Source organism: Dipodomys merriami, unplaced genomic scaffold (genome assembly GCF_024711535.1).
Source record: "Dipodomys merriami isolate MVZ:Mamm:240054 unplaced genomic scaffold, mDipMer1.0.p SCAF_16, whole genome shotgun sequence".
Lineage (NCBI taxonomy): Eukaryota > Metazoa > Chordata > Mammalia > Rodentia > Heteromyidae > Dipodomys > Dipodomys merriami.
In genome coordinates, this window is record NW_027202937.1 from 4,700,515 (window position 1) to 4,717,951 (window position 17,437).

Below are 17,437 nucleotides of genomic sequence, written 5' to 3' on the forward strand. Positions count from 1 at the left end.
GTAGTGAAGGGTTAAAATACCCAGTGCTGTCACATATGGCAGTGAGGAGAATCACAGATGTTGAGGATACCATGTAATTAGTATTCTTTCATGTAAATGAAGGCTGCCAGCATGTGTCTACTCGCTGAAGCTGGAGTCTGTGCCTCTTGGTCTCACCTAGACCAAGACCAAGTAGGATGATTCCACAATCCTTAGTTAAGAACTGAGAAAAAAAATCAGAGGAAACAAATATAGTTACAGTAGATTCCCTTTATCTTTCTAAGTTTTTGGAATTTTCTTTTTTTTTTCATGGTACCTGGGTTTGAACCTAGGGTTTTTTCCTTGCTACCACTTGAACTACTCCTAGCCCTAAAAGACATTTTCAAGCTATAGGATTGTGTGATGTATGTGCCTTTACTGGAACTTGAACTCAGGGTCTCAAGCTCTCCCTTGGTTTTTTTGCTCAAAGTTGGTGCTCTACCATTTGACCTATATCTCTACTTCTAGCTTTTTGCTTGTTAATTGTAGATAAAAGTCTCACAGGCTGGGCTGGGAAGGTGGCTCAGTAGTAGAGTGCTTGCCTTTATGCATGATGCCCTGAAGGAGATTATGTTTAGTTAGAAAATGGATAAATTACATATCCCAAGAAATGTTTTAAAGAATTTGTAGGGGGAAATTAGTAGAAAATAGCAGTAGCTAGAATGATAATAATTAGAAAAATATAGTAGAAATTAAGCCCTTAAAAGTAGTAAAGTAGTCGGGCACCGGTGGCTCACGCCTGTAATCCTAGCTACTCAGGAGGCTGAGATCTGAGGATCGAGGTTCAAAGCCAGCATGGGCAGGAAACTCCGTGAGACTCTTATCTCCAATAAACCACTCAGAAAACTGGAAGTGGCGCTGTGGCTCAAGTGGTGGAGCGCTGGCCTTGAGCTGAAGAGCTGAGGGATAGCACTCAGGCCAGAGTTCAAGCCCCACAACAGACCAAAAAAAAAAACAAAAAACAAAAAAAAACCAGTAGTCAAATAATGTCATGATCTAATTTGACTGAAGATAATCTGTCTACAGATTATTTTCCTTTGTGTGGTTTGAGGGTTTCTTATCTGCAGAGCAATCTTAAGAGGGGGTGGGAAGTAAGAGAGAGAATTTCTGGTTTGGGGATTTGGGGTGAGGAAACTTCAAGGTTCCAAAGAATAAAAAAGGTTTATTGTAGCCGGGCACTGGTGGCTCATGCCTGTAATCCTAGCTACTCAGGAAGCTGAGATCTGAGGATCATGGTTCAAAGCCAGCCCGGGCAGGAAAGACCGTGAGACTCCTATCTCCAATAAACCACTAGAAAACGGGAAGTGGTACTGTAACTTAAGTGGTAGAGCTCTCGTCTTGAGCTGAAGAGCTGAGGGACAACGCCCAAGCCCAGAGTTCAAGCCCCATGACCGACAAAAAAAAAAAAAAAAAAAAAAGGCTGGAAAGGTGGCTTAGTGGTAGAGTGCTTGCTTTGCATGCATGAGGCCCTGGGTTTGATTCCTCAGCACCACATAAGCAGAAAAAGCCGCAAGTGGCGCCTTAGTTCAAGTGGTAGAGCTCTAGCCTTGAGCTGAAGAGCTCAGGGACAGCACCCAGGCCCAGCGTTCAGGTCCCAGGACTGACAAAAAAAAAAAAAAAAAAAAAAAAAAAAGGTTTATTGTAAAATAGTTATCTAGCTTCAGTCCCCGGAATTGTTGACTATTAGGTTTTTCTGACTAATACTGATTAAGTAATGCTAGAAAGGAAAAAGTGCGGGGCTGGGAAAGTGGCTTAGTGGTAGAGCGCTTGCCTTGCATGCATGAGGCCCTGGGTTTGATTCCTCAGCACCACATAAGCAAAAAGAAAAAAGCCAGAAGTGGCGCTGTGGCTCAAGTGGTAGAGCGCTAGCCTTGAGCTGAAGAGCTGAGGGACAGAGTTCAGGCCCCATGACCGGACCCCCCCCCCCAAAAAAAAGAAAGGAAAAAGTGCTACCATGGGTTACAAAAACATTTTCATGTATATCATCTAGCAGATTAATTCCTTTTGTCATCTTGTCCTGATGGTTGGCAGCAATTGTCATTCCAGTAGGTTGAGTCCAGGCCCTTTCTGGGCAGCTACACTACTGTTTGAATTATGCCCTTGTTGAAAATGCAGAGTTTTGTATCTTGAGTTTACATTCACACTGGGAGAGCATTTGTGTTTCCTGCATAATTGGAATGATAAGAGTCGTGCACCACCACACTCAGCTTGTTGGGTTGGTAGCGGGATCGTTAACTTTTTTTTTTTTTAACCAGTTCTGGGGCTTGAACTCGGCTTGGGCACAGCCCCTGAGCTGCTTTTGCTCAAGGACTGTGGAATCGAACCCAGGGCTTCCTGCATGCTAGGCAAGCACTCTACCACTAAGCCACCTTCCCAGCTATTTGGAGGTTGCTAACTTTGGTCATGGCTTGACTCAAACTGGGATCCTCCCAATTCCTGCCTCTTGCATAGCTAGGATTATAGGGTTGACAGTACACCGGGTTACCTGGTTAGGTTTGTTTCATTCTTTTCTGACCTATCCTTTCACTAAAGAAAATGAAAATATGCCCACGTATTCCACAAAATGTAAACATTCTTTTCAAAGGGACAAACATGTTACTTAAAGTGAGGCTCATCGGAAGCGAGATGTACAGAAGGCTTTCTGTAGCCTAGCTTTCCCTGGTGCTACGTCTCTGCTTGGAAACACCTTGTGCCCAACCTGAGTGTGCCTTTTTGTGCAAGGCGCTCAGCTGTGAATTGGAAATGGGGTGATTTCAAAGGAACCGATTTTGAGTTGAAAACGAATGGCTCTTAAGTTGGAATGCCCATGGCAACAGCCCCTCCGGTGGGAAGCTATTTTGCTTAAAGAATTCTTTTCCTTTTGGGGGGGTCGCTGTGCCAGGTTAAAAGCGTGGCGACTACGCGAGACATGGATAGATGCAAACATGTGGGGCGGTTACGGCTCGCCCAGGACCACTCCATCCTGAACCCGCAGAAGTGGCGCTGCCTGGAGTGCGCCACCACCGAGTCGGTGTGGGCGTGCCTCAAGTGCGCGCACGTGGCCTGCGGCCGCTACATGGAGGACCACGCGCTGAAGCACTTCCAGGAGACCGGGCACCCGCTGGCCATGGAGGTCCGGGATCTCTACGTGTTCTGCTACCTGTGCAAGGACTACGTGCTCAACGACAACCCCGAGGGGGACCTGAAGCTGCTGAGGAGCTCGCTCCTGGCCGTGCGGGGCCAGCAGGACCGGGCCGGGCGCGGGAGGACGCTGCGCTCCATGGCTTCGGGCGAGGACGCGGCCCTGCCCCCGCCGCCGCGCGCGCCTCACGGACAGCCGCAGATGCTCACGGCGCTGTGGTACCGGCGCCAGCGCCTGCTGGCCAAGACGCTGCGGCTGTGGTTCGCCCGGAGCTCGCGGGGCCGGGCCAAGCTGGAGCGTCGGCAGCAGGAGGAGGTGCTGGAGCGCAAGAAGGAGGCGGCGCGGCAGCGGCGGCGCGAGGTGAAGCGGCGGCTGCTGGAGGAGCTGGCCAGCGCGCCCCCGCGCAAGAGCGCGCGCCTGCTTCTGCTCGCGCCCCGCCCCGCCGCGCCCGCCGCGCCCGCCGCCCTGGCCACTGCCCGCCGCGCCCCCGCCGCCGCCGCCGCCAGCCCGCTCAAGCCTCGCCGCCAGCCCACCGTGGCCCCCGGCGTCACAGGCCTGCGCAACCTGGGCAACACCTGCTACATGAACTCCATCCTGCAGGTGCTCAGCCACCTCCAGAAGTTCCGGGAGTGCTTCCTGAACCTCGACCCCTCCACCACCGAGCACCTCTTTCCCCAGGCCACCAACGGCAAGGCTCCGCTCCCTGGCAGGCCGGCCAGCTCTGCCACCCAGCTGTCGGCCAGGAGCGACCGGGTGGAGGGCCTCTGCTGGAACGGTGGCGCGTCCATCAGCCGGAGCCTGGAGCTCATCCAGAACAAGGAGCCCAGCTCCAAGCACATTTCCCTCTGCCACGAACTGCACACCCTCTTTCGAGTCATGTGGTCTGGGAAGTGGGCCCTGGTGTCGCCCTTCGCGATGCTCCACTCGGTGTGGAGCCTCATCCCCGCCTTCCGCGGCTATGACCAGCAGGACGCACAGGAATTTCTCTGCGAGTTGCTTCACAAAGTACAGCAGGAACTCGAGTCCGAGGGCTCCACGCGCCGGATCCTCATCCCCTTCTCCCAGAGGAAGCTCACCAAACAGGTCTTAAAGGTGGTCAACACCATATTTCATGGGCAGCTGCTCAGTCAGGTAAGTGTACACTCACCCCAGCCCCGGCTCTGCCCAACACAATCAAAGAAGCTTGGAGGAAGTTTGGCTTCCTGTGAATGGCTCCCCACATGCCCAGCTAATGAGTATGGCCAAACGTTTTAGGGGATTATGCATATTTGAGGGTGCCCACTGTACCATACACTGTGTTGGCCTTGTTGGTGAACTTGCCTGCCCTTCCTGAACAGATTTTTGGTTTCACTGGCCACACATGGTATGTTCAGTGAATGAAATCATGGATAACCCACTATTCCGGTTGTATAATTACTCACTGTTGCCATCCCCCATCCTTGAGCCGCTTTTAGGAAACTGAACAGAATTTGCCTGTTACCTTGATGCCATAGTAGCTGTTGGACATTCTTTTCCATCACCTACAGGAGGAGCAGTGTGGCTCGCCTGCCAAAAGTCTAAACAAGCCTCCTTCCTGTACCCTGTCACCTTTCCTGAATCTGTGACCAGCAGTAACCTAGGCAAAGATTTCTAGCGAAAACAGGAGGAAAGAAAAAAATTTATATAGATTTTAAAAGTAGGGGCAGGCAGCTTTGAAGACAATCGTTTCATACCTTGACTTTTTAGAGTTTTCAAAGACTGGTAGGTTGGGAAGAGAAAGTTTATTGAGGCTTTTTTTTTTTTTTTCAAGCATGGGAAGTGCATCTGGGAAAGTTGTAAATGTGAGGAAGTCTGAGGTATGGTGCTGCAAGAAGCCAGGGCAAACAGGCAAGTTGGCCGCATGAAAGGGCCAAGTTAAGGGGCTCTTGAGAGCAGAACCTGCCCCCATCCATGCTGCCACCCTAACCTGCAGTGTGTGCTGCTCAGCCTGCAGTAGAGAGCACACTGTGAGAGGAACCTGGTGGGTGAAATGTTGTCTCTGTGGTTTCTCTAATATGTAATTAGTGTCACATGGTTAGAATGTGTATCACATTTTAATACTCCAGTTCTTTAAGAGAGTGTGTGTGTGTGTGTGTGTGTGTGTGTGTGTGTGTTTTTCTGGCACCAGGGTTTGAACTCAAGACCTGGTACTCAGCTTTGCTTACTTAGCTGGTACTCTAGCATTTGAACTATGCCTCCAACTCATGTTTTGCTGGTTGTTTTGGAGATGGAGTCATAAATATATTTTTCTTCCCAGGCTGGTTTCAAACCACAATCCTCCTTTCAGTAGTCTTGAACTAAGGGCCTGAGCATGCTGTTCCTGAGCTTTTATGTTCAAAGCTAGTGCTCTAACACTTGAGCCACACCTCCATTTTTGGCTTTTTTGGAGGTTAATTGGAGATAAGAGTCTCTCAGGTTTTCCTGCCTGGCCTGGCTTTGAACTGTGATCCTCAGATCTCAGCCTCTGAATAGCTAGGATTATAGGCGTGAGCCACCAAAGCCTGGCAATACTATGGTTTTTGGTTTTTGAAAATTATCCACTTAGTTTTGGTAGTAATATGTTTTTTATAAAGCAAGCAAAATTATATGTGTGAAATATGGAAATTATAGATAATATGCAAACCAAACTTTTTATTCTAGGTCACATGTGTATCATGCAATTACAAATCCAATACCATTGAGCCCTTTTGGGATCTGTCCCTGGAATTCCCTGAACGCTATCACTGCATAGAAAAAGGGTTTGTCCCTTTGAATCAGACAGAGTGCCTGCTCACTGAGATGCTGGCCAAGTTCACAGAGACAGAGGCGCTAGAAGGGAGAATCTACGCTTGTGACCAGTGTAACAGTAAGTGCTGGGTGGAGAACTGGGCAGAGGGGGAGGGGGGGGCAACTGGAATGTCATTTGAAGGTGCTTCTAAGTTGTCTTTTAAAGGCTTTTCCCATTTTCTGAAAATAAGCAATATAGACTCACTTGTTTTACAAACAAAGATCTAGGGCACAGGTGGTAGCTCATTTAGAACACTCCGTTAGGCACCGTGCTTATTACCTGCAAGGTCTGAGTTCATCCCCACCACCGCAAAGTCAAGGAGGAGGGTCAAAGTTGGAACTGCTTTGTCCTCTCCTGACCCACATCACTTTTTATTTTGGGTTGAGAATATTAGTGCTTAACTTCACAATACAACACAGACTGTGCTACAGGTCCATGTAGTCAAATGCACATGGCTCATTCCAGGGATGTGATATCAGAGAAGCCTAGATGTTATAACTGCAGAAGTGATGCTAACAATTGCTACAGCAGGAGCAAGGCAGCAGATCTCAAGGTGCTCAGTGGCAGTTTCAAAGACACTTTCTGTGTTTCGTTTTCTCTCACATGCTTGCAAGGCTGGCACTTCACAGAAAGTCATAGAGAAGTATTTCTGTATTATTTCCTTAATTTTAAATTAGGTTCCCCTGGGCATCTTATGTAGTTTCTTCTGTCTACTAACACTTGATGCTTCTGCTAACCCAGCCTGCTCAGAAGAAATGCAGGGCAAAAATGTAGAAGCACATATTTAGTTTTTATGGCATACAAACATTTGGAAACTAAAGACATAAACTTAGGCTAGGAATGTGGCCTAGTGGTTCAGTGCTTGCCTAGAATGCATGCTGCCCTGGGTTCAATTCCTCAGTACTACATACACAGAAAAAACAGGAAGTGGTGTTGTGGCTCAAGTGGTAGAGTTCTAGCCTTGAACAAAAGGGGTCAGGGACAGTACCCAGGCCCTGAGTTCAAATCCCATGACCAATCAAAAATCTTAATACATTAACATTTCAAAGTATTTTTGCACATTAAAAAATACTAAATTGTAGGAAACTTACCTATGAAGAATCAGGACCCAAAAAAATCATACTTTATATCTTTTTTTGTGTGTGTATCAGTCTTGGGCCTGAACTCTGGGCCTGGGTGCTGTCCCTCAGCTCTTCAGCTCAAGGCTAGCACTCTACCAGTTGAGCCACAGTGCCACTTCTGGCCTTTTCTGTTTATGTGGTGCTGAGGAATTGAACCCAGGGCTTCATGCATGCTAGGCAAGCACTCCTACCACTAGGCTAAATTCCCAGCCCCCACTTTATATATTTTTGCCATCTTAAAAGCTGAAATATTGGCCAGGTGCCAGTGGCTCACACTTGTAATCCTACTGTGCATAAAATTAAAATGTTATACTTGACTAAGTATAAATTTACCTGTCCTGCTGCTCCATTTTGAGATACCTAGATGAGTTAAATTGGAGTAACCCCAGGGATGGTAGCTCTCATCTGTGATCCTTGCTACTTAAGAGTCTGAGATCTGGAGGATTACAGTTCAAGGCCAGGCCAGGCAAAAAACAATTCAATAGATATCTTCTAAAGTAACCAGCAAAAAACAAGACTGGATGTGCAGCTCAAGTGGCCCTGAGTTCAAACCCCAGTACTGCCAAAAAAAAAAAAAAAAAGAAAGAAAGAAAAAGAAAAAAGAAAAAATTGTTTTATTAGAGCAATTTTTTTCTTGTCGGGGGGTCCATCCTGGGGCTTGAACTCCAGGCTTAGGTACTGTTCCTGAGCCTCTTTGTGCTCAAGGCTAGCGCTCTACCACTTGACACAGTGCTACTTCCGGCTTTTTCTGAGTAATTTATTGGAGATAATAGTCTCATGTACTTTCCTACCTGCACTGGCTTTAAACCACCATTCTCAGATCTCAGCCTCCTCAGTAGCTAGAATTATAGGTATGAGCCATCAGGGCCCAACCAAACCTATTTTTTTAAAACAGTAATTCATAAAGCCTTTCTCTTGCAAGGAACAAAAATATATTAACAATTTTGTTATTCTTGGATATGACAAATTAGGCAAGAAATAACTCTTACTTGGTTTTACAGTTAAGGCTTGTTTTTTTCAGTTACCCTGTGTGCCAACTCCTCAGGATTGCTTTAAGCAGGTGCAAATAATGGCAGGGAAGGAAAGCTGTGGTGAGGGGATGGGCTGCACTGATCTATTGCATGTGATGTTTTGGAATGTCTTGTCTTCTGCCTCTCTGCGTCCACCTTAATCACACCAGGACAAAACTGATCAATCTCAATTGAACCAGTAATCCCTTTTCTTTTGTGAATTTCATTTAAGGAAAACAAAGCCTGGGTTATACATTATTTTCATCTGGGCTCATACACTCCCTCTGCTGGCCGTGCCAGTCACTGCCAGGTTCCCAAACAGCTGAAATGATTTTCAGAAATCCTGGAAATGGAAAACAGGACTCCTCTCTAACGCTCCTGTCCCCACCTGTTCAGATTGCATGCTGGCTGCATACTCATGATGCAGTCTGCCATGAGCAGTGACACCTCCACCTTCTGTTGTCATAGAAGGCTGTGACAAATCATCAGAAGAGACTTGGAATTAGTGGCTATATCCATCATACACTGAGACCATGATAGCAATGGTTGAATGAACAGGCATCTCAGTGGACCACTAATTGTATATTTTTAACCATTTACCTCTTTGATTATCAGTAAATGATTAATTATAGAGGCTTGTGATGGGAACGAAAGAAAACTTTTTTCCCATTGTTTATTTGCTAAATATTAGAAATGCATTCCCTGCTCCCCCCCCTCTTTTTTTGTTCCAGTTTTGGGACTTGAACACTGGGTGGGTGCTGTCCCTGAGCTTTCTTCAAGACTCACAGCTTTTTGGTAATTAATTGGAGATCAGAGTCTCATAGACTTTCCAGCCTGGGTTGGCTTCGAACTGCAATTCTTAGATCTCAGACCTTGGCCTCCTGAGTAGCCTGACATGAGCCACAAGCACCTCACTACCTTTTCCCTTTAGAAACAAAATTAGTGTCAAGAACACAGCTTCTGTGTCGGACTGAATGAACTTGTCTAGGCTACCAGCCTTTCCCATATGTCCAGGAGTAACACTTTTTTCTAAGAAGCAGGTTTAAAAAACCTGGCTGCTGGGTGCTGGTGGCTCATCCGTGTAATCCCAGCTACTCAGGATGCTGAAATTTGAGGATCTTGGTTCAAAGCCAGCCCAGGCAGGAATGCCCATGAGACTCATCTGATCACCAATAAACCACCAGAAAACTGGAAGTGGCACTGTGGCTCAAGTGGTAGAGTGGTAACCTTGAGCTAAAATGCTCAGGTACAGCACCCAGGCACAGAATTAAAGCTCCACGACTGACAAAAAAAAAAAAAAAAGTATGGCATAAAAACAACCAAGGTTTCTTTTCTAAATATTTGTATATGTTGCATGCAAACCATGCTGAATTTTGTTTAAATATCTTGTTGCTTTAATTAGCATACATTAATTATGCAAGGAGGGAACTATATTTCTATACATGTATACTATGTATTCTAGTCAGTGTCACACCCTTTCTACATTTTGTCTTACCCACTTCCTAAATCAATTTCAGTACATTTTGTTGTTCCACTTTCATACATGGAAATGATCTACTTCATTCCTATTCTTTCATCCTCCTTGTTAGTGCAGCCCCCTCTCACAGTCCTTTAGTCCTGAGTATTGAATATGTGCATTACTCTCCATTTATTGGTGAAGGGAATTGAGGTTCAGATTTTTTAATAACTTATCATTTAGTACACCATAGCTGGGAGGAGGAACTAGAGTTAGGCCTAACGCTTTGTAAATTATATCACAGGGCCTCACAATTTAAGTGGGATCTATACAGACATAGAACCCTGGCCTAGGCTGCTTTGCCTGCAAACTGTTGGAGTAATCATCCATTATACTACCATCAATAAATCAGGACATCTGGAGTGCACCAACCCGAGCCCATACCAACAACACACTTGTTTTTAGCAAAAATTTGACAGTAAATATATGAGGATTTGATTTGGTTGCTTGTTGCGAGTTAGAGTGAGATATATTTGTATTTTTCTGTTAAGTAGAAGTCTGGAGGGCATTCAGGGGCTGGAAGGGTGGGGGCATGCTCTTCAGGACCCCGACTCCTTTCTGTTTTATTGTCCTGTTGTACTGCAGAGCTTCTGTTCCCACTCAAGGTTACCTCAGGTTCCCAAAAACATTCTAGGAAACTGGGAAGAGCAAAAGGATGCGCTGCCTCCCCGCCCCTCCACCTGCCCCCCTCCCATCCTAGGCTTGAACTCAGGGCCTGGGTGCTGTCCCTGAGCATCTTTGTGCTCAAGGCTATGAGCCACATTGCCACTGCCAGCTTTTTCTGAGACGTTTATTGGAGATAAGTCTCACAGACATTTCTGCCCAGGCTGGCTTGGAACCATGATCCTCAGATCTCAGCCTCCTGAGTAGCTAAGGTATAGGCATGAGGCACTGGTGCCTGGCAAAGGGATGCATCTTACAACTGAACCAGCCCTCTTTTCTGATGATAGGTGACAGGGTTGGGGTTTGAATTCAAGGCCTCACTAGGCAAGCCCTCCCTGCCCCAGCCACTGTTTCTGTCATAACTATGAAAAAAATAAGACACCTCACAACCTATGTCTTATGCCTTCCCAAACCGTGTAGGCAAACGACGAAAGTCCAATCCAAAACCCCTTGTTCTGAGTGAAGCTAGAAAGCAGTTAATGATCTACAGACTACCTCAGGTCCTCCGGCTGCACCTTAAGAGATTCAGGTGAGCTTCTACGGGGACTTCCAGATGGCTGTGAGCTATGGGAATAGCTGCCGCAAAGGCCTCTTGTGTTGGGAGGAGAAATCTGCTCTTGAGATTTGGAGCTTTCCATGGAGACTGAATGGTTCACACCGAAAAATGGGCAAATCAGTACTAGAGCCAGCAGACTGGGCTTTGCTCTGTGGGTCTGTTTCATGCCTGTACTGATGTCTGCGCCTAAACTCTTCTAGCTGTGCTTTGGCCATGTAGATTTATCTTTAGGATGAAGTATAATTTGTGAGAAGTTGGCAGGCAGTGATATAAACTGATTGCCGGCTTATGGATTTCTAGGTTTGAATATTTTATAGAAAATTCACAACAAATGCATTGGGTATTTCCATTTTATTAATGGGAAAACCAGAACTGAAAGGTCGAGTTTACTTGGTTCCCTGTTTTACCTAACTCTCCTTCTGCTCACATGTGCCAGTCTTAACTAGTAAGAAGTTTCTGTCACATTCTAGGTGGTCTGGCCGTAATCATCGAGAGAAGATTGGGGTCCATGTCGCCTTTGACCAGGTATTAACCATGGAACCTTACTGCTGCAGGGACATGCTCTCCTCTCTTGACAAAGAGACCTTTGCCTATGATCTCTCCGCAGTGGTCATGCATCACGGGAAAGGGTTTGGCTCAGGACACTACACAGCCTATTGCTACAACACAGAGGGAGGTGCGTGCGCTTTACTCTGTGGGGTGGGGGACACGGAAAAGGGTTGGTGTGTTCACATTTTATGCTTTCCTTTTATTTCTATGCCCTGGGTCACCTAGAGGGAAGTTATGTACATTCAGATCCAGTGAAAATAATTATGAATGTTGGTTTCCAGTTTGGGATATATACCAAGTAACCACATAATGTGGTTCTAAGAATTAAAAGGAACTGGCTCAGGTAAAGTGTTTATTAGATCCATGCCTGCTCAGTGTTGAAGTGTAGAGTTGTCAGCAGCACTGGTTATTAATCATTTCCCCATCCCTGTGGTTGTATACTTCGGCATTCTCAGCTTCCTCCTCAGTTATGAATGACCAGTAGCACCTGTGCAAACTCATGGAGGCATGCTGCAAATTGCACTAGCCTTGCTTGCCATAAAGATGAGGACTATCACGGAGTCCTTTCTGTGTCCTGACTGACCACCTCCCTTACTCTGGGGTGTGGAGGGATGCCGGGGCCCCTCCAGAGGAGTTTACAGCCCTTGTCCCAGGGTGGAGCCTCCCACCTACTGCCTTGAGACAGATGAATGGCAGGTGGCTTTCCAGCAGTGCCCTGATCTTGAACCCTTCAGCCCTTGGGGAAGCCAACAGCTACCTCTCTTATCCTCTAGTTCCCATTACCTCTCCCTGCTATTTCCGTTTTCTCCACCTCTCCTCATAGCTTAGTCCCTTATATCCTGGCTGTCTTTGTGGCCGTTATAATGGACAATGAAAAAGCCCAGTAAGATGAGGATGGAAATTACACTGAGTTGATACTATAAGCAGTCTTTGTTGTCAGGTTTGGTGGGGCAGAAGCCAGTGATTATGATGAGGAGCCTGGTTTCCTTCACTTGTCCTTTCCCTCCTCAGTGGTCAACGTGCAGCAATCTCCTGTGCTCCTCTCTCCCCTTTTTCATCTCCTGGTTCTGAAGCTGACTAGAAATATAAATTGGGTAGTTATTTTCTCTCTTTCTCTCCTTTGGTTTCCTAGGTTTTTGGGTTCACTGCAATGACTCAAAGCTGAATGTATGCAGTGTGGAGGAAGTGTGCAAAACCCAGGCCTACATTCTTTTTTACACTCAAAGAACAGTGCAGGGAAATGCAAGACTCTCAGAACCCCAACTCCGAGCTCAGGTGCAGTCCAGCAACAAGGATGAAGGCAGACCACAGACATTCCCCTGACTGGGAGGCGTATAAAGACTGCCTTGCTTTGACTCTATTGATGTCCACACATCTTTCCTCTCATAGGAAATAAGGCCTACTACAAGAGCAGATTACTAGGTTTGCCTCACTGAGTCTAGAGTAGAAGTGATTCCTGTCCTGTCAAAATTTGTAGTCACTTTGTGTTGAATGCATTTGGAAATTCCCTCCTTTCATAAAACACCAAAAGGAGTAACTTCTATGGAGACTTCCATCATTGCTCTGCATATGATGAGGATCTGGGTAGAGGAAGGGGTGGACGTGTGTTGGCAAGCCAGCCAGGAGAATGTCCATGGCCTCTGTCCATTACATGAGGCCCCTACTAGTCAGGACCTCCTCATAGCACCAGAAAAATGCTCTCCATATGAGCAGTACTGGACAGAGCCTGTGAAGAGGGGTGCTGGGCCAGCAGCTTGCGGGATGGGATGGTTCCTTTTTAGAGGGTAGCAGTTGAAGAGTAGGAAGAGATGCATGGAGTTTCCACGGGCAATGCCCTCCCTGGCTGGGCTGTCATCTAACCATTCCACACTTCCTTTCAGTGCAGGCACAGTTCATATAAGCAGACTTGAACATGTTCTTTGTTGTATGCTGAGCCAAAGGCACTGGCTCTCCCAGCGTGTAGCAGATCCCTGCTTCAGGTCTAGGGCAAGCTTGTGTTTTGCTTTCAGCTAGTCTGTGGTTCATTGTCTGAGGCTTCCTCAAGGTGCAGTGAGGGTGGGAGGCCTTTTCTGAATGTCTGCTCCCTGCTCTCCCCTTGCTGTGGCATGTAGCTTCTCTCCTGCACCCAGAGAGCTAAGGTATTGGTGCTCCCAAGGGCCTGGACATTGCTTAGACTCCATTCCTATGTGCCTATCTATTGTTGAAGGCCCTGGCCTGTTCCCTTCCCAGTCTGCTACTCTACTGTGGCTTTATCGACCTGTCCCCAGTCCATCATGAAAGCCAGCAAGAGGGCCCTGTCCTTTACTGTAGTACTTGATTGGGTCCATTTTTCAATGATGCCCAAACAAGCCCTTCCCGTCAGCGCCACCCCACTTTGTAGCGCATCACTGAGGGCAGTGAGGGCAAAGCCCAGGCTCATTGCAGTGGCTGTGCAGTGAGCCCCATGCACCCCTCCCCCCCATGCATGCTCACTAAATTTGTTAATGCTTCAATACAGGTAGAAGTGCTTGAAGGGAGTAGATGTGGAGGAGTCTGGGTAGAATAGACACAAGAAGGGCAGGGCTGAAGGAGGAGGGTTCTAGCATTAGCAATTTTGATGAGCCACATTTCCCAGGCACCTGTAGCATTTGCTGTTTACATCATTTGCAATAAACTCTTCCCTAGGACCTGCCAGAGAGCACTGAGACATGAAGAGACCCAGACAGAAAGTGGCTTACCCTGATCAGGATGGAGTGACTATGTTTTAAATTGAACTTGCTTTTTCCAACACTGTGAGGTTTCTATAATATTTAGCTTTTATTTGGAAGCGAGAGCGTATGGCATTTTTATGCTGTTTGGTTTATAGTATCTACTGCAGGCTTCTCTGGGTGATGGTTGCCTGTCTGGGCTTACCCTCCTGGACACTGTTTTAAAGTGTTCCAGCTGCCCATGCTGCCAGCCTCTGATAGGAAGCTGTGCTCCTGAGGTCCACATTTCTAAGTTGGCATAACAGGTGATCACTTATTAGGGCAGTTGGAAAGCCATTAACAATAAACTCTCCAGGTGTGGTGGCACACACTTGTAATCCAAGCACTTGGAAGGCAGAAAGATTGTGAGTTCAAGGTCAGCATGAGTTACATAGTGAGACCTTATCTAAAAAGTGAGAACTTTTTAAAAAGTGAGAATTAAAAGGAAAGGAAACAGAATGGCACCTCACCTGGAATCAGTTTACTAAATACTAGAAAGAGAACTTTAAGATAGAGAATTCAAGCTGGGCGCTGGTGGCTCATGCCTGTAATCCTACTACTAAGGAGGCTGAGATCTGAGGATCGCAGTTCAAAGCCAGCCTGGGCAGGAAACTCCGTGAGACTCTTATCTCCAATAAAAACCACCAGAAAACCAGAAGTGGCACTGTGGCTCAAGTGGTAGAGTGCTTGCCTTGAGCTGAAGAGCACAGGGACAGTGCCCAAGCCCAGAGTTCAAGCCCCACGACAGACAAAAAAAAAAAAAAAGATAGAGAATTCATCTTTGCTGTCTACAGGGAAATACTTAAACCACAAAAATGTAATGGAACGTAAAAAGCTTAAATTTTAATCTTCAAATCATATCAGTAGATTAAGGATTTTGTAAAATTAAAAGGAATGCTAATTTAGCTGAGCCATGTTATCAAATTAATAGTTACTTAAAATTAGTTGGAATAGAAATAAGCATCAGTATGTCCACTGTCGTGAAGGTACCCTCTGCAGTCAGGAAGCCCTCAGGTACCAGAGGCAGCAGCACTGCACATGTAGGAAGGTGCTATTCGGGGAGATTTTTACGACAAGAGTTCTCTACTGTGTATGTCAAGGTTGTAAGGAAAGAATGTTCCTCTTCCTTTCATTATTTATACATTCTCACTTATTGAAATGTTCTACAGAGCAGAGAATAAAGACAGGTGGAAGTTGAGCACTGCTGCCTGGTCACGCCCATGGTCTCCTGCCCTTCTTTCTGGAGCTGCTTCTCTCCCAGGCAAGTAGTTGAGACTTTAAGGAACGCTTTGTATTTGGCTGGCCTGTTTACTTGCTTCTGTAGCCAGCCAAGATGAATGCACTCTGGCCCTCAAAGATTTCTTACCTCAGTCTAGCCTGCCCCTCAAACCTGTGTTTGCCTCTAAGACTATCAATCCATACTAGTGCAGAAATGCTTAGGAAGGCCCTCAGTGGCCAGGAATGGAAGGTCTTATGAAATGGTAGGCCCACCTCTTGCCAGCTTTGATCTAGCCCCTCTTGGGCTGAGATTGGGAAGGGGAGGCAAGTGCCACACTGGAATGAATTTCCAAATGTCTCTTAAAATGTCATGAACAAAATTGAAAGCTGTAGAAGTGTTAATGTGTCCTATGGACTCAATAGCAGAGTTTTATTTTTGTTTCTAATGGCAAGGCTTCTAGAGTCAATGATTGTATGAGCTCCCTACTCTGGCTGTGCATATAGCTCCATCCAAGTTGCGAGAAGAACGGCTGGTGCGAGCTGACCAGCAGAGGGCGTGCCCCAGCAAACTAAGCCAGGAGAGGGCCACAGAGGTGCAGTGAAAACTTGGTTGGAGAATGAGGGGATGGGGTGGGACAAGGGTGGTGGAGGGAGAGGGAGTTTGTATTACTTACTGATAAAGCTTTGTGAACTAATTTTATACAATTCATAAAATTTGGTGCCTTGTACTCAATTATGGTTTGCATGAGAAAGATTAAGGGAAAGGATTCCTTGTTATTTAAAATGGCAAATGGATCTCTGTAGTGTTTAAAGGACATTTGGTGTCACATTTCTTAAAAGCATTTCATATGGTAGGTATGAATGAATATTACTCTTACCAGCAAGTTCTAAGTCTTCTTGTAGTGTCTGAACTGCCTGTGTCTGTGATGTTTCATCAAGTGAATGACTAGATTTGCCATTTTATTTGCTACTTCTTGTATGTCACTAATGTTCACTCTGGCCTTGTTGGGCAGGAAAAGTCCGAATGGCTCTTCCTAAATGTGTACTGAATCCGTCTGGTTATAGCGTATGAGTGGAAGGGTTGCTAAGTTGGTTGGGAGAGCACAATGATCAGAAAAGGCTTTTATCAAAACTGATGCTGGGCAAACTGGTGGAGGCAAAACAAAAATGGTTCCTCTCAAAATGGTATGTATGCTTGTCAATGCTGAAGTTCTTTCGCACCAAGTATCAGGAAGCAGTATAGAAAACAATCCCTTGCATGTGAACCTGTAGATAACCTGCAAAGGGAATGGTGCCAGAGGCCCCGTCCCAGTGCCATCCTGTTTTCTGCGGGTGCTGACTTTCAATAGGACTGAGTACTTGGGGCTCTTCCCAGCCTGTTATTCTTACTACAACCTAAGGTTTCTGCTGAGCTCATGAGATTTCACTGAAGGACATTTAAAGGCTCTCCATTAAAGCACACTCCATAACTGGGTCTCTCAGCCTAGTTAATTGGACTAAATAGGTGAAGAGTTCAGTCTCTGAGGTAAAACTTCGATGGCCACTTAGCTTTTTGTGTTTGTTTGGTTTTTTGCCAGTCCTGGGGCTTGAACTCAGGGCCTGGACACTCTCTCTGAGCCCTGAGAGCTTCTTTTGCTCAAGGATAGCACTCTATTGCTAAGCCACATTCTCAGCCCAGTCCACTTAGTTTTTTACCAGTTAAGTATTCCTCTTTCTAGTGGTTCACTCTTCCAGCCCCCCTTTCCCCCACCCCCACCCCATGCCAGTACTGGGGCTTGAACTCCAGTTCTCACTCAGGTTTTTTGTTTTTTTTGGTCCGGTCGTGGGGCCTGAACTCTGGGCCTGGGCGCTGTCCCTCAGCTCTTCAGCTCAAGGCTAGCGCTCTAACACTTGAGCCACAGCGCCACTTCCAGCTTTTTCCTTTTTGCTTACGTGGTGCTGAGGAATCAAACCCAGGGCCTCATGCATGCAAGGCAAGCGCTCTACCACTGAGCCACCTTCCCAGCCCCATCACTCAGGTTTTGCATTAGCACTCTACCACTTGAGCCACACCGCCTCTAGCAGTGTAGATAAGAGTCTCAGATTTGTCTGCCCAGGCTGGCTCTGAACCTCAGCCCTCAGATCTCAGCCTAAAGACACCTTTGGAAATAGGAC

The 17,437-nt window shown here is 46.5% G+C and overlaps 1 protein-coding gene across 11 annotated transcripts in view; it reads left to right on the top strand.

The window, feature by feature from the left end:
• The window catches only part of Usp49 (ubiquitin specific peptidase 49), a 69,911-nt gene extending 54,018 nt beyond the window's left edge, over window positions 1-15,893 (top strand). For 6 of the 11 annotated variants that reach the window (XM_070023752.1, XM_070023751.1, XM_070023750.1 and 3 more), the window contains 5 exons: window positions 2,900-4,270; window positions 5,798-6,002; window positions 10,655-10,763; window positions 11,261-11,466; window positions 12,472-15,893. In XM_070023752.1, the coding sequence (XP_069879853.1) occupies window positions 2,927-4,270; window positions 5,798-6,002; window positions 10,655-10,763; window positions 11,261-11,466; window positions 12,472-12,662 (2,055 nt within the window). In that variant the 5' untranslated portion in view covers window positions 2,900-2,926 and the 3' untranslated portion in view covers window positions 12,663-15,893. The remainder of the gene's footprint in view (window positions 1-2,899; window positions 4,271-5,797; window positions 6,003-10,654; window positions 10,764-11,260; window positions 11,467-12,471) is intronic. The other 5 variants (XM_070023758.1, XM_070023757.1, XM_070023756.1 and 2 more) reach the window with 5 other exon arrangements.
• Window positions 15,894-17,437: the final 1,544 nt, after the last annotated feature.